The sequence below is a fragment of the Rhinolophus sinicus genome, chromosome 3 (assembly GCF_057876585.1).
Source record: "Rhinolophus sinicus isolate RSI-liver-muscle chromosome 3, RSI-T2T, whole genome shotgun sequence".
Lineage (NCBI taxonomy): Eukaryota > Metazoa > Chordata > Mammalia > Chiroptera > Rhinolophidae > Rhinolophus > Rhinolophus sinicus.
Window position 1 is genome coordinate 172631102 of NC_142503.1, and position 22269 is coordinate 172653370.

The following is a 22269-nucleotide window of genomic DNA, read 5'->3' on the forward strand; positions in this document are numbered from 1 at the left end:
ATTGCTGGGTCATATGGCAATTCTATTCATAATTTTTTTAGGAACCTCCACACTGCCTTCCATAACGGCTGCACCAATCTGCATTCCCACCAACAGTGTATGGAACTTGACATTTTTTAAGATCACAGCCAGTTATTTTGTAGAGTGTCCATCACTTTGGATCTGTCTGATGTTTCCTAATGATGGAATTCAGGTCATGTATCTTTGGGAGGAGTATCACCGAAGGGTGCCACGTGCTTCTCCCTGATACCTTCTGGGGTGCTGTACTGTTCTGATTTGCCGCTTTCCTGATAGCGTCTGCTAATCACTTCATTAGCTGTATCTGCCTGGCTTCTTCACGGTAAAGCTACTTTTTTCCTCTTAGAAATTAATAAATATGCTGGTGGGAAACAGTTTGAACTATAAGTATTCTGTTCCTCATCAAACTTTTAATTTATTCACTTATTTAAATCAGTATAGAAGCTCATGGTCTCCTGTTTTATTAGATCAATTCCCCTGTAGGTAACCAATTACCGAGCTCTTCCACCAGCCTCTCTCTTTTTTGGGTGCCCTTCTCACCCAGGTTCTTACACTGGGCTGCACCCCCCTTCCCCTGGCAATAGTGCCCTCTTCTTGCCTCCCTTGGGTTCTGATCCATGGTTCCCCATTCTCCCCACTACAGATTCCTGCCTCTCGTCCAGCAAATGGATTTAGGATTAAATTGTTCGGGAAGGGGCAGCAATAGGAAAAAGAAGGGAAGGACGTCTTCTGTATTCTTTGGTTCTCCTCCTTTTTCCTCCTTCCCATCCATCCTGAGCTATCCTGACCCCTCCTACCCTTGCCAACTCACACCCGTTTTCCAAGCACACAAAGCAGGATTGAACCTTGAGCAATGACAAAAACTTCTCTAGTCAGGTTATAAGGGCCTGATTCTTGCTGTGGGGACTTGCAAGCTATGTGACCTTGGGTAATTTCCTTGCCCTCTCCAAACATTAATTGATATGGTGTATAAAATGAACGTCTTACTAATGCTACTTCATAGTGTTACCAGAATGAAATGAGGTAGGGCATGCAAAGCCTTTATTGCCTGCCACATAAACAAGCACCAAATAAATTCTGTTGATTGTGATTTTTCATCCTCCCTGTTTTAGGTGACTGTTGTTGTTTTACCCTTCCCTTTTTTTCTTTTTTTTCTTTTCTCCCAAATGCTGTTTCTTTTGTCTCATTCTTTTTACCTTTTGGCTTCTCTAGACTATTTTACTTTCTTGGTGATCTTGACTCATTTACTTTCCGTATGTTCATATGTAAGATGCGCAAAAAGGGGACATTCACTGAGTCACCACCAGCAGAAGGTCTGGTGGGGAATATCCACACCTGCCTTGCCCAGTCATCTGCTCATAGCACGTCAGGCAGTGGTGGTCTCTGCCCACGGCCCTGGCTGGGACAACAACGAGACGTGTTCACTACTTACCCAGCAGCTTGGGTTAGGGGTTAAAAAAAAAGTCTCAGAGAAAGGACTGAGGTGTAAATATGTATACAGGAGCCACTGCTTGCCAGTTAAGGACTCTTCCTCTAACTGGCATGAAGTTTGTGAAGAGGGAAGGGAGATCTTTTGAACATTTGAACAGAATTACATTCTGGAGCCTCATTGCCCTCTTAGAATTCTGTGATTTCTGGTAGATGAAAGATAAAATCCAGTGACATAGAGCCATTGTTGTCTGTTGAAGTGGTTTCTAGAGAGGGCTGGAGATGAATGCTGTCATTGATTACACTGATACCCACTATTTAGCTCCCAACCACAAGCTAAACCTCAGTCAGGGGTGAATGATCGGGAAGAAATGGTCTCAGTTTAGCATAATCTTGATACCCTACTTATAAAAAAGGACTTGAGAACCCTGCATGATGGAAAGGGTACTGGTACCATTCATTAGGAAGACAGAAAAATAATGTTTGGGGGACACGGGGCCCATGTTGCAAGGCCTTTCCTATCCCCCCTAATTAATTAGTATTTCCAGCCCCACACCCAGGCACTTTATGTTCTGTGTATCTGTTCTAGAGACTTTGGAAGCCCTTATCATCCAACATCTTTTTTTCAAACTTGCTTACTCTCTGTTCCCCCATAGAGTGTAAGCTGCATGAAGGCAGGGGTCTTACCAGTCCTGTTCACATGTATCTCCAGTGCCCACGGCAGTGCCTCGTGTATCACAGATGTTGATAAAATTTGTTGAATGAATGAACGAGTGAGACTAGTTAAGTGTTACACTAAATTTTCTCTGTATCTGTTCCTTATGTTTCCACTTCCTCAACTTTCTGACGTCGGTGTGTAAGCGCAATGAAGGAGACTGACAGGAAGGCTGCCACGAGGATCAGTGAGCAAGGTGCCCCCTGCGCCCCACCCTCCCACAGTGCAAGAGATCTTCAGAATATGTTGGATGGAGGAGAGTATGCCCCTTTTGTATCTCTTCCCATGTTAGAGAGCACTTTTATCCAGGTAAATATCTGAGCCCTGAATTATGTTACATAACTTCAGTCATTAACTTTCTCAAAGATGACTGAAAAGGTTGGGAAGAGAATTGTTTTAAATGTTGCAAAGGAATGTATGACACGATTAAAGAGAACAGTGTTGGAGCTTTAAACAACCTAAAATAATTATGTTATAGAAAAATTCATTTCAAATTTTCCCAACTCTAACCTAGGAATCCTGTCCTAACTCTACCGCAATTGTCATTCTATCATAATCGTCCCAAAATTACATGACGAGATTATAGCCATTTTTAGGATAACCTGCCACAGGAAAGCATTCACGTAACTCCTTTCTTAGACATGGAAGACGTTTTAAAGAATAATCTATGACACAACTAGGGTTTAAACTGAATTTTGGCTCTTAGTTCTGAAGGTAAAATATAATTGTCAAATAGTGTCGGAGGAAATTTTCCTTCTCATAAAAATGTACCTGCATTATGGATGAAACTACACGTCAGTGCATTTGGAAGCAGTTCTAACTTTCCTCTGAACATTCACCATTAAAATATTCAGACAAAGTAAGGGGAAATGAGTTCAATGGTGTGAGCCATACCCCTCAACTTGGTAGAAAAGCCATAACCAAGTCTAACGTGAAAAACACCCGTTCAAGCAGTTCCTCGGCTGATTCCACAGAGGGGGCGCCAGGGAAGACCTCGGGCACGTCTTCATCTTCCATCAACATGTTCTCTGCACTGATGCTCAGTACGAGGGAGAGCTCCTCACCTCCAGACACTATAGGCAGGAAGTGCCACTCGTGTTTAAGTGATGCCCCAGAACACACGTCATAAGTCAAAATTGTATATACTTTACCTTCCAGATGCTTCTTTCCTGTTAATAATCTTTTTATTTTTCACTCTTCTTCCTGCACACTTTTCAAATAACCTTTGCATACTGTGATGAACACTGGGGGAGGTCATTAGCATGCTATACAGCAGACCTCGCCCCATAGCTACGTAATTGGATAAGTTATTCCCTTTATGAGGCACAACCTCTTGTGCTTAGCATGGCTTTGACAGCAAGTTACTAAGGTTCTGACTCAACAAGTTTAAATGAAAAAGAACAATTATCTCAAATACAGTGCAAGAACCACAGGGCATCAGCTCAGCCTCTTTTTGCTCTGTCACCCTCCAGTTAGTATCCCCTCAGGCCATCTCGTGCAAACAGGGCAGTGACTGCTGCCAGCAGAAAAAGAGATGCCTCTCAGCCTTACAACTCTGAGGGCTCAGAATCCTTTCCCACAGCCACAAGGAGGCCCCAACTAGTTAATGTCTCATTGGCCAGGCCTGGGTCACATGCCTGTGCTGAAAGGGGATGGGGTCACTGTGATTGGTTTAGGTCAGTCAGGATTTAACCCTGAGTTGGGACACCATCCTTGAGGGGTGGGTACTGGACAAAACAAGAATTCTGTTAATCAGGAAGAAGACGGGAATGGCGTTGGGTAGATAATCAATAGTGTGTGCTACAACCTCTTTCTGAGTGTATTTGTTTTTAAGTGATTTTTTTTTTGAACCAATAATTGTACAGCTGAGAAACCAAATATTGCTTGGATCCTCTCTGGCTTCCTTTACATCCCTGTCTGTCCACTTTCCAGCCTCCTCCTCTTCCAACTGGCAGAGAGTTTACTGGCCAAGATTCTTGGGCTTTGGGGTTTTTGCGCAGGCAGTTCCCCTGCTTAGAAAGTTCTCCTATCCACCCAGCCAGTTTAGCTCCCACATTGTTCAGATCTCAGCTAGAGGTCCCTTCTTCAGGGGAGACTTCTCTGACTCTACATCCAGGACGTGACTGATTGGTAAGTGTGTAGGAAGTTGGCAAGTCAGTTGTTAAACACAACCATTATTAAAAATTAAATTGTATAAACTTTTATAATCAAATAAATTATATTCAAAACAAAGGCCACAAATACTCAAAACTCATCATTTCTATTATTTCAGTACATTTTACTATTATCTATGCTCTTGAGGTTACAGATACAAGAGTTTGCCATGGTCAAGGAAGAGTTTTGTGAGAATAAATTGACTCAATGGAATTTGAAATAAAGAGTATTGTATGTCATTATTTGTAAACTGTGTGCTACTCATATTTGAATCAGTAAAATTTATAATAAATGTATGTATATATACCTTCTGAAAGGCAGTTGTGAACATTTTACCAACAAACGACTACCTACACCCGCCTCTACAAGTCCCCCTTATGTGTCCCCACAGCACAGCACCCTGAACTTGTACTTGGTAACACTTCTTATACTAATAATTAGTGACGTAGCTCGTTAAAGTTCACTTTTCCTGGTACCTCGCGGGTCAGGGATGTGTCTCTTTTCACTGTGATATCCCCAGGAATTCACATGAACAAGTGAGGGAACAAATCGATCATATGGTTTATTTCTCCTTTATTTCCTACACCGCTCAGGTAACAAGGTTGGCCGGACCATGCACTTGATCAGAAAACTCTTCTTCCTGTTCTCTGCCTTAGGTCAACAGGAGAGGTGAATCCATTTACCTTCATAACCGAGCCAACTGGGTGATTGTAGGCATTTGCTCTTTTGGTCACACCCACAAAACCCCGGACGTGATGCTGCTGGCGCATCTGACACCCGCTGCCCAGAAAGATACAGAACCCGTGTTTCAAAGTCTCCTGACCTCTCCTTCTCCAGAGAAACTGGTGCTCACCAGGTGAGTTACAATGGGAAGAGGTTAAGGGTCTCTCAGAAAGTATGCTTTACCCCTGAGTTGCTGAACATGGAAACATGAGGACAATTGCTCCAAGGGAGCGTCTCACTTACACTACCTGCTGCAAATGATAGAATTGCATCCTCAAAGTCGGGGAGAATCGTATACGACAATCTGGCAGTCAAACAGGAGGTTAATTTAAAATATATATTTAACTTAAGTAACAAGAACTGAAGACTCTAACTGTCTCTCTAGAACATGTCCCCCCACCCTCATCCCAACTTCCATCAGAATTTGCTCTGGTCTTGTTTCAAGCCACCAACTTGCTTTATGACCTAGAGCAAATCACTCAACTCCTGTACGTCTCAACTTTTCAGGATTAAATAGGACAGTTTCTCATGGCAAGTAGTTGGTACTCTGATGTTTTAGTACATCAGTCTTAGGAGTGTGATTCAAGTGAGATGGCCCCCAGGAGACTGATTACAGGTACTGAAAATGAAACTCCTGAGCTGAGGCTGAGGACAAGACCCGGGAACATGGTGCCCACCAGAAGGCACTGCCTTGACCCATGCCTGCCCCTCCCCAGGCCTGTGTGGAAGACAAGCCTGTTGTCCTAAGTGTCACTCTTCAAATTGCTATAAAACATAAAAGGAAAATCCTTTTGATAGATCTCCCATAAGGCCTCCAGATGACTTTTGCGTGTGTTTGCAGGTTTCTCCCTCTGCAATTTGTGACTCTTTCTGTGCACGATGCTGAGAATATGCTCCTCAAAGTAAAGCTGGTGAGTGGCCGATCCTACTACCTACAGCTCTGTGCCCCTGCGTGCAAACAGGACACGTTATTTTCTCAATGGGTGGAATGCATCTCCCTCTTGAATCAGGAGAAAGCCAAAGCTTCCAAAATGTCAGAAGTCTCAAGCCTCTCGCGAATTACAAATAGAACAGACATCACAGGCTCAGTGGACATCATGAATATTGCAGCAGTCGCTGCTGTACAGACCTCACAGGTGTACACAGACCCCATAGGTGCCATAGAAAGTATTGATTTCTCAGAATTAACAGACATCACCGATATCACCGATGTCACAGATGTTCCAGAAAAGGAAGCCATGGAGGCCCCAGATGTAAACATTTTCACAGAAGTGACAGAAGTCACAGACCTCCATCATGTCACAAACAGCTCGGGGGTCAGAGTGGTGTTTGAAAATGATGACATATTAAGGGCCAAGCAAGAGGAAAAGGTAAGTGACATGGAAGACTTTCATCTTTCATAATCAAGAGCAAGAATGATAACCAAGATCACTCTTCTTGGTTAGCTACATGACATTGATTATCAAAATGCTATGGAACTTACTCTGAGTAACCTAGTTTTAATACTGAGGTCTGGTCCCTGAACCCTGCTGTAACGGAGTTGACAGATGTCTCCCAAAATAGGCAGTGACAATCCTTACCACCATATTTAACCCAGGATCAGAAAGCTATGGTGGGATGGAATGAACTTTGGGATCAGAGTCAGAGACCTCGGTGGGAATCTTGCCCTGCTGCAGAGGAGTTTGGCAGGAGTCTGCAGGAGCCCCCATTTCCTCATCTCTAAAATGAGGGTAATCTATCATGTAAGGGCTCTTTTAGGGTTTAAACGTATATAAAAGTACACAGTACCTTGAAGGATGGGGTGAATCTTCAACAGGTAAAAGTGAAGGTGGAAATAGAAAACTAAAATACCAAAAGAAGTGAGTGGCTATAGAAAAGGCCAGAAAGTGGAAAAACACAGAGCCTCATCCAAGAATAGTTAGTTCAATTTGGCTGGAGCATAAAATATGTGGAGAATAATAGGATATAGGATTTACAAGGTTACTTGCAAACCTTGAATGCCAAAATAAGAAGTGTAGACTTCACACTTTGGGCAAACCTTAGCCATAATAGCCCTTACTGTAAGGGTGTGAAGGAGCTGTTTTTAAAAGATTAATCTGATGGCAGAATGGATTGTAGATAAAGAGATCAGTTTGAAATCTACTGCTGAAAATCTCCATGGGGCCCACAATAAAATAAAATAAAATGGTAAAGGGCAAAGAGAGACATTTCATAGAAGAAGCTTCCAATAAATACAGTGGGAAAAGTTTAACCTCACTAGTAATCAAAGAAATTCAAACTTAGGGAAAAAATTAACCTAGAAAGCTGTAATTAAAAGAAAAACTGTAAATGATAGTTTAAGTGTGGTCAGCTTGGAATTCGTATAGATTCATGGTAGGGATAAGAATTAGTACAAACTTTCTTGAAATCATTATGAATCAAGAACCTAAAAATGTTTATGCCCTTTGACCCTGATTCCACTTCTAGAAATCTTTTTAAAGAAATTAATCAGAAATAGAAATTAGGATTTAGCTATAAAGATGTTAATCGTGTTACATCTATACCATGTTTATAAAAAAATGAAATAATGAAAATAAGGAAGTAATCTAAACATCCACTGTTTAGGTTACTAAACAGTGTATAATCTGTTTAGTAATCAAATACTAAATAGCTAAACAAATTTAAATAGCTAAACAAATTTAAATCCACAGGGGGCAGGTGCCTTATTTATCTTATTTAGGACTGACCATAGTATGTATCTGGCAAGATAATCTTATTTATCTTATTTAGGACTGACCATTGTATGTATCTGGCAAGATCATAGGCCCTTGGTAAATATTTGTTAAATGAATGACAACTCTGTAGCTATTAAAATTATTGAAAAAATTTTATTTACTTGGAGAAATTTTCATGATATAAAGTTGAGTGAAGATGAAAAATATGATCCCTACTTTCTAAAAATACATTTATACTCACAGACAATAGAAGGGGGAAATGGCATATTGTTAAACAATAGTTTATTTCTAGATTTGGGGATTATATGCAATTCATGTTTTCTTTTTTATACTTTTCTGGATTTTCTGTTTCCTACAATAAAATTAATTTATTTTTAACTAGAAGAATTTGATTTTTAATGACATGAGGAAAACCCTTATAATAAATAGTTAAGTGAAAAAAGTATGCTATGAAACGGAAATATGATCACAAAGTAGTCACATACAAAATAAATAAACAGACAAAAAGATCAAATGAAGTGTGCCACAGAAGTAGTTATTTCTGGCCAGTGGCATCAAGCAAGCAATAATTTTCTTCCTTTCACTTTATATCTTATAGGATTTTAAAAATTATTCTATAATAAATGTGTATTATTTTCATTGTCAGACAAAATGAAGTTTTATCTTTAAGGAAGAAAACTTTTGCATTGTTTGCAAGGAAAGGTAACAGATGACGGACTAGTGAGTGGACCAGTTAGGTACAGAAGCAAGGGATATGAGGGAGACACAGTCTTTAGAATCCTCCACCCATTGCTCCAAGGCAGTGAGCGACTCGGAGAGGCGGTGCATTAACAGACACCAGGAAATTAGGAGAATGGGAGCAATTTTAGGGTAGGTATAGGTTTTAGGGATAGGTCCTAAGTCTTTTGAAAAACAAACTCTTTAGTATTGTAATGAACCTCCAACTCCTATCACCTATTAGATGTTCTTAAATCAAAAGCAATCTCAGACTGGGGAGTAGGTGGCAAGGCATTTCTAGAACGCCTGCCTTTCCCTGACAATTCAGGGAGAGGAAGTACTGTATTTAAGTACTGTTTTCTTGTGTGAGGTGACTTCACCGTACATGACCCCATGAGCGTTGGAATGTCCTGTGTCAGGTCCCCACAGCCCAGGGCCAGCCTCCAGCACTCACTGGCCTCCTCTATGGCCACACAACACCAAGCCTCCTTTCCTCGTTACTGCACCTGTGCACTCGAGGACACTCAGGAAATATGAATGAGATAATCACGGTTTTAGATACTGCCCCATAAATAATCTATTTCTGTATGATGCTCGTCTGTTACCTGATTTGCTGCTGCTCGTTCTTTTCAAAGGAAAAACTGGAAAACATGCTGAAGCCTGGGTGTCTACAAGATACAAAAAGTAAGAGTGAGCTAAAAGAATGCTCAAAACACGTCACCATCTCAAATATAACACTGACTTTTGAAGGTGAAAGATGTTTTCAGACTACCTTGACTCCAGAAGAAAGTGAGACAAATACCTTCAAAGAGATGAGTGATAGAACCTCTGAAATATGTACAACTGATATTAAAAGCACGGCTCTCAAGGCTGAAGAATCCAGGTATGTGAGTCAGGGAAATGCTGAGGGATGCTGTAAGGTAATATAAATAAGTGTATGCTTTGAAAGTCCCCGGGTTTGTTGCTAAAGATTCTCAGATATGGATACAATGTAATCGAATTATGATATATTTAACTCTTAATTATCCACATTTGGTTCAACCTCTTCTGATTTTTATTTTCACCCCCACTTCTCACACCATTCAGTTTGCATTCTGGGCTGTCTGTCTGGTATCAACTGTGTGTGCTGAAGAAAATAGAATAGAATTACAGGGTCCACATTTTAGAGTTACGGGACTCGATCTCTAGAGTAATGATGGGTACTTTTTCTTTTATCTTTATATTTTATTTTCTCCTCTACATACCCCTTACACTTTTCTACATTTCCAACTCATAACTAATCTGAAAAAACTATTTTCATATTCAATTGCAAGATGAATGTGAGAGAGCATTGCAGTATTATTATAAAGATAAAAGTTAATTTGATCATTCTGGAGTAACACTTAAAAAGAAACCAGAGAAAAATATAGCTGTAAATGCTTATATTAGCAAGAATGAAAATGAGGAATGTAATAAATAGTATCTAAATTCTTTTTAAATATAAAAAGGAATGGGGAAACAGGAAAACAAACCTTAAAAAAAGAAACTAAAAATGTTTAAATCATTTGAAGTGCTAAAAACAGCTTGGTTGGTTCTTCAAAGAGAACAACAAAACTGGCAAACCATTGTACAACTGATATTTTAAAGGGTAAAATTGGAAACTTAAAAGGTGTTACGTCAACTTATAGGAAGAATAGTAAAAAGTTATTAAGATTATACACAACTTTGCTTTAATAACTTGGAAACCCTAAATTAAATGACTTGAACAAACATACAAAGAGGCAAAACTGGCCCAATCAGAGTTTGAAAAGAGAAAAAAATTACCAAAGAGCTCCCATAAAAGAAAATGACATAGTTGTGACTTTTACTAGACAGTTTGTCAGATGCTCTGAAAATTATCTCTTAAATGTTTGTAATGTTTTCTTTAAAATATAGAAAAATTATGTTTTGTTTTCCTAATTTTATGAAGCCAATAATTTGGATTGTAAAGCCTGACAAAGAAACACAAAAAATAAAATTCTAGATTAATCCTACTTGTGACAATAAATGCTAAAGTCATAAAATCATAGCAGGTGAAAAATAGCAAACAATTTAAAATTAATGAAACTGTCAATAGAAGTCATCATTTGAATATAGAAGAACAGAAAAATCATGATACTTTAAGTACATTTGAGAGATTTTTATATTCCTGATAAACACCCACAAAATATAGAAGTTTCTTTTAGCACAGTAAAGAATATTTATTCCAAATCAGAAGTTCTAGAAATGTTCTTAAAATTTAGAACAAATTAAGGATGCTCCCATTTATATTTCTGTGGAATAAAATTTAAGAGGTTCTAGTAAATGCAATACGACAAAGGAATGAGAGAATAAATGTGAGATTTTTTTTTTTTAAATCACTCTGCAAATGGAAATTAACATTTAGAAAATTTGAGAATCATCAAAATATTAGTTTGTAAACAATTTTAGGAAGGTCACAGATTATAAGATAAAGTCACGAAAAATAATTTTGTTCATGATTTTAACAAACCAAAAAACGCATTGAAAAAAGAGAATGTATTTTTCAAAAACAATAATAAAAATCAAATATTTAGTGAGAGTGACAAGGGAGCTATATACAGGGAATTACAAAACTTTAATGGCAGAACTAAAAGACAACTGAAATAAGGAAAAATCAGATCTTTTTCTGGGCTGTAGATTTAAGACAGCAAAAAGAACAGGGCCTCCTAAATTGATTTATAGATTTAATACAATACCAATTATCGCAATAGGCTATCTCATAGAAACTTCAAAATTATAAAAAGTATGTAGAAAAAATAGTGGTAAGAATATCAAGTAAACTATCGGGGATAGAAAATTTCTAGAGGAACTTGGTCCTATAGAGTCTTAAGTTATATTGTAATTAAATGACCATCAGAAACACCAGTGCTAAGTTTAGAATATAAAAATAAAAACAGAAAAACAAATTCAAACTGATATAGGTTCAAAAGAAGCATGAGAAAGCAATATTCTAGAAAATGTTAGTCAAAGATTTATGCTGTACCACACACCAAAAAAAATTCAGATGGGAAAGAGTGAAACATTTTAAAACTAAAATAAACTAGAAGAAAATGGAATGGCAGCATTCTGAGACCTTAGTCTCAGAAGAAAGATCATTTCTTGGGCACTGAAACAACCAGAAGAAATTTTCAACGGCAAAGTTTGTTTCATTCATTCAATAATATTTACTGAGCACCTTCTATGTGCTAGGCACTGGAGACATAGCAGTGAAAATAAGCAAGTCCCTATCCCATGGATTGTTTGATTATGGTAGTGGAGGATACAAATAATAAAATATATCATGCTACCTGGAATGTGCTGTGATGAAAACAAAAATAAAGTAATAGAATAGAGCGTGATTTCAAGAGGGAGGAGAGAGATTTTTTATATGTGGTGAGAGATGGCTTCTCTGAGGAAGTTTCAGAAATCTTATTTGAGCTGAGATTTGAAGGAAATGTGGAGCTCTGGGGAGATAGAGTTCCAAGCTGATTGATTGTGCAACAGTTTTAAATATCTGCCAAATAAATAAATACATAACAACACAATGGGAAAATAAGAGCAATAGATAATCTATTAAGGTTTTACCTCCCATATGTGTATATATATATATATATATATATATATATATATATATATATATATATATATATATATATGTCGCTAATGGGAATTTGTAAAGGATCCAATTAACAAATGTTTTAAGGTTATGAATGGAAAATTTACTCCAGAAGACATAAAAACACATATTTGAAGACGGATCAATCTGACTAATAATTTAAAAAATCCAAGGTAAGCAATTACCATGGATTTTTATTAAATGTTACCAGCACTGAAAGTGTCACTGTAAATGGTGTAAAGTGATGTGGTAATTCACACTACAGATGATTATACCCCTTGACTTATAGACATAATTCAAACAGGAAAATAGCATATTTGGACATAGTGTTTTGTAGTGAAAACCTGTAAGTAATCCAAAGGACCGGGGTGGAAGAGTGGCTAATGGGGTAATCGGATGTTAATTTAGTGAAACAGCAGATCCCTATTAGGAAACGCAATTGGAGGATGTCAATGAAAAGAGCAATATGACTAAAAAGGAATTATAAGCTAGAAAAGTAAGATTTCCAAAAATTATATACAATGATGTTGTATTTCTACAAAGAGGATGGTAAGAAACCACAGAGTTTAGGCATAGTTGGTGATTTAAAGAATTGATATTTGTTGTAGCTATTAACAGATGTGTCTATTACAGTTTTATTATACAACTGATTACACATAATTTAAAAATCAAACTGATGCTAGGATGCATTAATTGGATGCATTACCTGGAAGACATAGCAGCTAGAGAATGAGTTTTGCAGTCAGACAGCGCTGGTTCCAAATCCTGGCTCTTCTGTTCTTAGTAGCTGTGTAATCTTGGGTAGGTTCCTTAATGTCTTCTGCTTTATAGCCATAGGGCGAACTATTGGCTCAAACTCAAGGGAGACTCCTTCAAGAATTTTTCCGATGTGACCAGGAGCTCTGAAATTTGGATTCGAAAAAGAAGAAAATATATATATAAAAATCGGTTCAGTGTTCAAGAAATTTTCCTGATTCAGATTGAGGGTAGAGAAGTAGCTGAAATAGAGAAATTTCTCCCAAGAGCACTGATCTATTATTCCTTGCTGGTAACCACTGAGTTCTTTCAGTGGAACTGAACAATGACCAGTAGGGCTATTGGTAAATCTGATGTGTTAGAGGAGAAAGAAGGACAAAGATAAAGAGGGAAAAACAAACAAACAAACAAAAGAGGAGAGAGGGAGAATAAGAAAGGGAGATAGAAACTGCAACCGTAAGTCAGAAGTAGTGAGAGACAGGAGAAAGAAATGTAAGATGCAGAGGGATAGAAGTAAATGCCACTCGGTAGAAAAGATACCTTTTGCTCCTCGGCATCAGTATGGCTTTCATAGAAAAGCATAAGATTGCTAAAACAAACAAACACACAAACAAACAAAAAACAAGATGAAATGAATTCGTCCAATTTAGCAATTTGTCCTAAATAATAGGACAAATAATTGATCAGATCTGATCATTCTGATGTCTTCTTTTGGCTTCATGGCATTCATGTCTCAAATCCCTTGTCTGAGGCCTCAGAAACACTACAATTCAAAATCTCACAAGGTTAACTGTTCAAATCATTTCAACTTCTTTCCTTGCCCTTTGTCCATAATAAATGCCCTGAAGCATTAGATTAGCTTTCAGTGTCTTTTAATAAAACGTTAAAAAATAATTAATAGACTTGATTTAAAAAACAAACAAACAAAACTTTAAGTGTGTTTTTCCAGGACCCATCAGCTCCAAGCCAAGTAGTTGTTTCAGTCTAGTTGTGGAGGGCGCAGCTCACAGTGGCCCATGTGGGGATCAAACCAGCAACCTTGTTAAGAGCACCGCACTCTAACCAACTGAGCTAACCGGCCACCCCTAGACTTGACTTTTTTTAAATGCAGTTTTAGATTTACAGAATAACAGCAGATAAAGCTCCATACACCCACCCCACTGCCACCTCCTCATTCTTCCCCACCCCCAGTTTCCCTATTATTAACACTATACATTTGTGTGGTACATTGTTATAATCAATAAATAATATTGATACATTATTATTTACTATAGTCCCTAGTTTAAGGCTTACTCTTTGTGTTGTACAGTTCCATGGGTTTTGACATATGCATAGTGACATGTATCCACCACTACATACAGAATAGTCTCACTACCCTAAAAGTCCTCTGAGCATTACATTAGCTCTTAACGGCTTTTTAAAACATTAAAATCGTGGGGATAAAAAACTTTTAGGATGAAAAATGCTCTGCAGGTGCAAAGTTTTGTTAGTCTCACTATTATGATCACTATTAGAAATGTGGAGACTAGTGAATCCCTAGATAAATAGCAAACATCATAGCATGTTAAAGATAAACAGGGATCTTGAAGGTTAGCAAATCCCAAATGCTTCAAGGCCCTGCCCTCCTGGCTCTCAGCTTCCTGTGTCATTTATCTGATGACACTACTAGGGAGAAGAATAAATAGATAAATTTTAAAAAGAAAAGCAGAAAACAAGTTTGATTCTAAAGTAATCCTCTTTAGCCCAATTTAATCAAGCATGGATTCTTTTTTTATTGCCAGTTTGTATCAGGAACATAATTGCTAGCTAGAACCTAATTTGAAAATGTTCATTATGAATGATAGATGTAATATCAAAGAACAGAATGGAATTCACTGGTGCTTTATTCCTGGGACATTTGTAGGATTTTGTAGGATTAAGTCAGGACACTGTGAGAGTGATAAGAAAGTAATATATATTTTTCTTCTCCAGGACCATGGATTTCAGTGGCACTTTATAACCATGTACTTTGGAATGATGAAAAAATTCAATGACCTTCTTAAATATTTTATTCTCAAATTCATTACTCTTTAAAATGTAAATTTAGCAATTTTTATCTAGATGAGTGAAAGACTGTGGAGACACCTATGTCACTTTAGGTCCTTTAGAAGTGAAGGATTTACTTTATAAAGCATTTATATTCCTTCTCATACCTGTGCCTCTTCCCTTTGTTTTAAAGAGATAATGGCAGCCCGTATATTAATTAGCACCCATTTAAAGTACATTTACTTGATATTTCTCAGTCTCTTGAAAACTTTTATCGTTGAACTTAACCTTCATTTAAATCACCAGACCTATTTAGTGAAGGCTACATGAACATTTATTTGCAAACTCCTCAGAAAATTACTAATTTAACCTTTACTTTACAAAGATCCATTAGTAGAACTCGAACTGGATGTATTTGCTAGAATCCTTAAAATAAATCACTGTTATGCCTTTGTACTTATCTGGGAAGGTATTATCTAAGGGTAATCATTTTTCCCAAATACTTTCTTTGACTCAAACAACAATACTTCCAAAATATGTATTGACAATGTGGTGAAGAAACAAAGATTTGGTGAAAATTAAGTCACTTAAGTTTATGTTTTAGCATGCAAATGAGATTAAGAAATTAAGTATTGTAATTAGTATTAATTTTGAAACTCAGGAATGCAGAAAACAAATTTATCTAAAGACATTTCTGAAAGTAAAATGTTCTGAAAAACTGAGTTTGTCTCCTGTTTTATCCACCACATCATGAGAAATGTAGTAAGTTGGGCAAATACTTGGGTACGTTACTCACCTGTTTGGGGGAGGAAAAATAATGTTCCTTCTACCCTTCACATTCATCTGGCTGGTCTAATAAATCACATTAACATGACACAGATTAGCAAAAGAAAACATAACCGAACTATTACATATGTATATACAGGGGTTCCGTACCACTCAGTGGAACAAAGAACACATTGAACAGTTGAGGCCTATGTGCCCTTCTGGACTAAGGAGAGGGGGGTAGGGATGTGGGCCTTCACAGGGGAAGCAGGCAATTCACAGGGAGATGAGAAAGAGCAAACATTTAGAAAACAAATTTTTGTCTGGCCACCCAGAAACAATGGGACACAGTGGGGAGTCAGTCTAACAAACAGACTTTGCTTGGCTTCTCCCTGTCTGCCACCGTTAGGTCTTATTATAACACTAAGGTGATAGCTCCCTCCCTTTAAACAGGATATTTTAATCTGAATTTTTTAGGCAGGTAAAGGTTGGGGGTCGGGGGTTACAGTTACTTGCTGAGTCTTTCATTTCTTAAAAATAGCCAGTTTTTAAAAATATCTAAAAAGGCATATTTTGGGGTGACAAACTCTGCTTCCCTTCACCTGCAAGATTCTCAAGCACTGTTGCCCCCAACAGGGCCATGGAGACTGAAAAAGAATCTAGCAGAGGTGGGGGCACAGTCTAACCCCAGGCACCCATCCATTCCGGAATTGACCCGCAGGGAGTCGATATTGCCAACACAATTAACTGCCTCTATTTATTTAAGCTGCTGAGCTGCTCTCAGTCTCAACGCCAAACAAGTTTTCAGGGACTGGAGAGGCAGCAGGATAGGGGTGCCCCAGCCTCATGGAGAGACAGGTAATAGATACAATTCTAAAGGATTATATGTTATTGCATACAATTCACTTTTATGGCTTTTCCAAGTTGGATAGCTTGCATGTTAGAGAAATTTAGGTAATTTTACTCTAATATGTGTTATAATCAGTAATACCCTAGGCTTGCTACGCGTGTCCTTACCTACCTACCAAGCATTTAGAGAATGACCAGTTATCTCATAACCAATAATTCTTTTCTAAATATTTGTGGTTACACTGGCAAAATTTTTGAAATGTGCTGTTTATTTTTATAGGAGCCTGAGAACTGTTTCAGACACTTCAGGTATGGAACAAATGCCATTACATTTCTTAGTGATCCTTGGTATCTGGTAGTCACCTCTGAGTCCTGGAACAGAGTCGTTAAGAACAAAGGAATCCAGTGAGATGTTTTGATGTATTCCCTTTCCTGCCTTTGCTCGATTCTTAAGAGTCCCACACTGCAGAAACTCTCTATCCTCATGCTGCCGTTCAGGCCGGAGGCATCACTTCACGTTTTTCTGTGCTGGTAGAGTTCAGTTTCCTATTTCCCAGAATCTCACTCCCCGGGCACGAACCACTTCAGGCCAGCTATGCAGGCAGAACCCAAACAATAGAGCTGCTTGTCCTTGCTGATCTGGAAGGGGAATGGTCCACAGTTAAATTTCTTGGTAAATCTAAAATCATTTGGCCCTTCTTTTCTTCCTGCGTGCATCTTTGGCCTCTGCTTTGCTGCTAGATGATACGATTTAATTTTTTTTTTTTTTTTTTTTTTTTGGCAGTTTTTTCTTTACATGTTCCCATGTCTCGGGATTTTAACATTTAACAAGCTTTTGATGTGGAGGTTATCTTATAGGCACCAGTGGAGATCTTTCCCCTTGTTTGCTAACCCATTTCTGAGTTACTGTCTTACCTGGGGCAGTGTGGGAAGGCAAGGGGCGTGGAATAGGCCTCAGCTCCAGTCATGCACAGAAAGAATGTCATGGAAGGAGCGTTAGAGGCACATTTCTCTGGACCTAAGTGGAGAGAAAAAAAAAATACTTCTACTTTAAAAAGCAACACTTAAAGGTATTTTAAATCATTCTTGTTTTGGCAAGAGTCCTCCAAAAAAAAAAGCGAATGATTAGCAGATAGGTATTTATACAAATGGGATTTGTCTTTGGGCCTTCCCACTGCGCTTTAGTGTTCAAAATTACCAGATGAGCTTCACTGTAATTTGGTTTTACCTATTTTGCAATCTGCAGTTTTGAACCTGCAAATATTCTAGGGAAATGCTATCGTAGTTTATAAGAAAAGTGCAAAGCCTCCTTTGCAATATAGAGAATTTTCATCTATCCATTTCCACAGCAAATTTTATTTCATAAAGAAATCAAAGTGAATTTGAAGAAATTCCAGAGATGTCCAACAGGCAAATATTTTCCTCTCGTTTCCTAAAGGCAAGGATCAATCTAGCAGCAGCCTTATCACTAATGCACAGTACATTAGAGCATAATTCGTATCTTGTACATATATTCTGAAGCACTCATTAAGCCATGGAAATTTAAAATTAACGTAGGACACTGATACTTTTATCTTCATCCTATGTGTGACTGATTCTTTCACCTGTCTACTGGCACAAACTCAATTTTGTTCAACTGAACAAGCATTCCATGCCGATCTATTATAGATGAGGCCCTGGCAGGCTCTGGGAGAGATTAAAAATAAATAAATAACACGACATATTACCTGGCCTCACGACAACGAACAGCAAACATGCACCAAAGTTCCCCTTTGAGCACAAATAACATATATGGTAATGGTAGAGGTGCTTTAAGAGAAAAGTGGAGGACCTCATTTTAGCTCAAGAGAGAAAATGAAAAATTCAATGAAGGAGGCAGTCTTTGAGTTAGGAAAGGGGAAACAAAAATATCCTGGATATAAAGAATAGTGTGAGCAAAATCAAAGGGGTGGAACAGTGCTGGACACGTTCAGTTTAGGAGTAGTGAGTGATGCAGCCAGAAACAAGACAGAAGCCAAACTACGGAGGTCGTGGGCCATGCTAAGGAGTCTGGATAATACTGTTTGGTAGGAAAGAAGGAGCCACTGAAAGAGAGAAATGACAAAATTAGTGTTGCGTTTTAGGATCATTACTCTGACTGCAATCTCTAAGAGAAGCTGGAGGAGGCTAGAGATAAGAAGTCATTATAATAGTCCAGGGGAATGGTGCCCAAGTCTTCAAGCAGGTAAGAAGCAGTCAGATGGAAACAATATACTGTATATATAAAACCCAGTCTTATATTATAGTAAAATAAGACCGGGTCTTATATTAATTCTTGCTCCAAAAGATGCATTAGAGCTGATTGTCCAGCCTGGTCTTATTTTGGGGGAAATACGGTACATAGTCAACAAGATTTATTGACTGACTTCCTGTGGGGACAAGAGGAAAAAAAAAACTGAAGATGACCCAGTTTGGGAGGCACATGACCAGGAAGTAGGGAGTCCATGAAATAAGCTGGGATATGTTTGTGGTCCTGGTGGCCCATCTTTCTAAATGTAGCAGGCAGCTTGAAAGGGGGCTCTGGAAATAAGGAGCAAAGCAGCGAACAGCAAACATACACCAAAGTTCCACTCGGAGAGTCTTAAATTTCAAGGATGGTACAAGATACAAATTTGGCATGTGGTTTTCACAAAATTATTAATTATTTTCCCTGTTTGTTTTCTTTCACTTTCTCATTCTTTCCATTTTTCTCTCCTGTATCTTCCCATTTTTCTTAGGATTGTATAGTTTTTCAATTTTCCCTCTGATTAGCATTTCTTTTCCCCTTTTCATACTCCTCTGAAACACTCCTTTTTTCCCCTTTCTTACGCTTAACACTCTTTACCCCAAGAAAAACAAAGATTAATAGAATCCTAATCCCTCGTTCCATTGAATTTACACTGAGTGTAAACTAAAAATGAGTCTGTAAATCTGATTTCTATTCTAGACAGAAACCAGGATAATAAGCTATCCCACGGCAATAAAACAAACCCCTGGTAGTATTAACCTTGTCAGATTCACATTAACCCAACTCCTGGGCAATGCTAGTTGGGGGCATGGTCTCTGATTCATCTCTCAAAACTCTCAGCAGTTTGAAAGAATCATACTTTTTCTCCTTCCTGAATAGGATTCTGGGTAAAGTGGCACTTCAAACGTACTGTTTTTAGGGCCAGGCTAAACCTATCTCTCTGGATCTGGGTCCCTCTTTCTTCCTTCTTGACTTTCAATTGCTTATCTTTCTAGGCTTTATTCCTCTTTACTTTGCTGAGGTCTTTACAGTGAGCCCAGACAATAGGCTTATCTCTGATCCTATGGTATTTTTCCAAGATGGAAAGAAAGGAGACAAACAATAGAGATTCAAGAAAAGAAGAGAGGAGAAAATACCTATGAAATACTGGGAGTATCCTCCCACCCCAACCCATCTTTCTTTTCTGAATGCAAATCAAATTTCTTGGAATCCTAAACAGCCATATTTTTTTCTATGTTTATGGAACCCAAGCTAACAGGAGAACAGGTGGGAGGACCCTAAAGGGAACCTGTTTGTGAAATTTAACAATGGGCTCCACTGGTAAATAAAAAAGACATTTTTGCTGAGGTGGCTAAGAAACATGATTTGAATTAAGACCCAAAATAAGTTCTCTTTCCTTCTGTGTTTTTTTTAATCTCTTGCTTTTGGCTCTTTCCTTTCTTCCTCACTCACCTTCTCTCTCACTTTCCCTATTTTTCTTTTTGCCCTCTGGCGCTCTTCCCTTGAATCCTCTTCTAATTTCCTCAATCTTGTGCCTTATCTGTCTCCCCTTTTCTCAGGGGAATGGATGTGAGGAAAGGAAAGGAAAACAGAAAAAGCAAAGGCCAATGGAAAAAACATGTTAAGACAACCTAAAGGTAATTTTTTTACAATTATAAGTCTCTACAGATGTAAAGGGCAGACATGACACTTCCACAAAAAGTTGTCAATATTGAGTCTTTTAACACAGAATCTTATTACTTCTATTGTAGTAACAATAGAGATGAACTGGAATGTGGAGGGTTTGTTGTGGTTTCCACTCTAGAATCCATCCTGGGTCAAAATGTAACATCAGCAGAGGGAGAAAAGGGAGCTTCAGATAAGGCACTGGAAGAGAATTACTTGCTGCTGCTTTTACAAGTGATGCCTTTCATTCTCATTCCTGCTCTTCCTTTTTGCTTCCTCATCTTACTCTTTCCCAACCTGCTTTTCTTAGATTAGCCAACACAGCCAAGGCTTCTTTCTTTCATACCAAAATCATATAAATATTCATAGAGTACCTACAGGGCTGCCATGTACTGTTGTGCAGACTGTACACTGCGCAGTGCTGAGGACGCCATTCGCATTGTAGTCTGGGCGGTGCACAGCCTGCATAGCGGTGCGTGGTGGCCCTGGCCCACTCTATTGTAAATTTCTTTGAGACTAGCTTGGCCGTGAGTTACTTAGAATTCAGTTTCGTCTCCTAACATAACTAATGCTGCGTGTGTGTGTGTGTGTGTGTGTGTGTGTGTGTGTGCACGCGTGCGCACACGTGTTCCTTGGGGCTGAGTTTGCAGAATTGAAGGGAAGGTTGGAGAACCAGGAGTAGCCTTGGCAGGAATGACATGCTCCTCTCATCAGGGCTCTGATGATGGAATTGATGTGCAAAGAAGGGCAAAAGTGATGATATATGTACCATATTTAAATCTTGACTTCCGAAACTTTAAAAAGTGGCTCCCAAATATTCAAACTGTGAATTGCTTATATGTGGGAAAAGGTAGGTGATTTTTTTTAAATGGTGAAAAAAAGTTTGTTACTAACAAAAACCATATTATTACAACTGAAGTCATGTGAAAGTAATTTGGCCTCTTATTTCAATGAGTATACATGATGTGTGTGTAAATCTCACACACATATGACTTATTTTAGGACTCAGTTTAGCATAGATCAAGAACTTGCAAATAATTCAATGACATGCCTCTAAGTCTTAAAAAATAAAAACCCATAATCTTAATCTTGACATCTTGATTTATTAGATTCTTACATGGGTAGAAGTAGCTTAAAACAAAAATTTTAAGAAATTAAGAGGTTCCTTTAATATTGCTTCAAGCTCTAGGTTTAAAAAATGAGAACTTAATCTGTCCAAAGGCTCTTTATTGTTACATTAAGAAGAAAAGCAGTATTATAAATGTAATTTTACTTATTTTACTCATTTTTAGTTTTTTAAAGTTTTTAACTTAACAGAAATAATCTTATTCTGTACTTCAGACTTTTGAATTAATTGAACGGACTTCTTCATCTTTTTTTTTCCAGGTAAACACAAACTACTAACCTAAAAAACAAGCACAGCTCAAGAAATAACAACCAACACAAGGGAATAACAAAGCAGCATCTTCCATGTGGCAGAAATAAAGGCTACTACTGATCATTAAGCATTTAAATCTATATCAGTCTAATTTCTTAAATCTTAATTACTGTGGATATTGATTATGAAGGAAGGTAGAGAACAATACAAAACAATAAGCTTTTTGATTCATAAACTCAGTTGTAGGGCTTCTTTATTTTGCAGTTGTTGAAGAAAGTTGTTATCCTTTTTGGTTTTACTTTTCTGTTTGGACATTAGCCCAACTCTATGTTGATTCTAACACTGGGCATTGTGGGGTCCTTGATCGTGGGGACCTCATTCTTTCCGTTTTTTTTTCTAGCTGAGCACCTGAACTGAGAGACAGTATTTATGGAATCAGTGAATGCCATTTTCAAACAGGTT

The 22269-nt window shown here is 38.0% G+C and overlaps 1 protein-coding gene across 2 annotated transcripts; it reads left to right on the forward strand.

Moving 5' to 3' along the window:
• The first annotated feature begins 1657 nt into the window (after positions 1 to 1657).
• On the forward strand, positions 1658 to 22268 carry GARIN2 (golgi associated RAB2 interactor family member 2). Of its 2 annotated transcripts, XM_088797373.1 has the most exons (6): positions 1658 to 2470; positions 4972 to 5171; positions 5880 to 6408; positions 9105 to 9352; positions 16779 to 16807; positions 19255 to 22268. In XM_088797373.1, the coding sequence occupies exons 1-6, from the start codon at positions 2312 to 2314 to the stop codon at positions 19317 to 19319; spliced, it is 1230 nt and encodes a 409-aa protein (XP_088653499.1). In that variant the 5' UTR covers positions 1658 to 2311; the 3' UTR covers positions 19320 to 22268. The 2 variants fall into 2 exon arrangements, with proteins under 2 accessions (XP_088653499.1, XP_074183429.2); XM_074327328.2 differs by lacking the exon at positions 19255 to 22268 and having other exon boundaries at positions 16779 to 16919.
• The last annotated feature ends 1 nt before the right edge of the window (position 22269 follows it).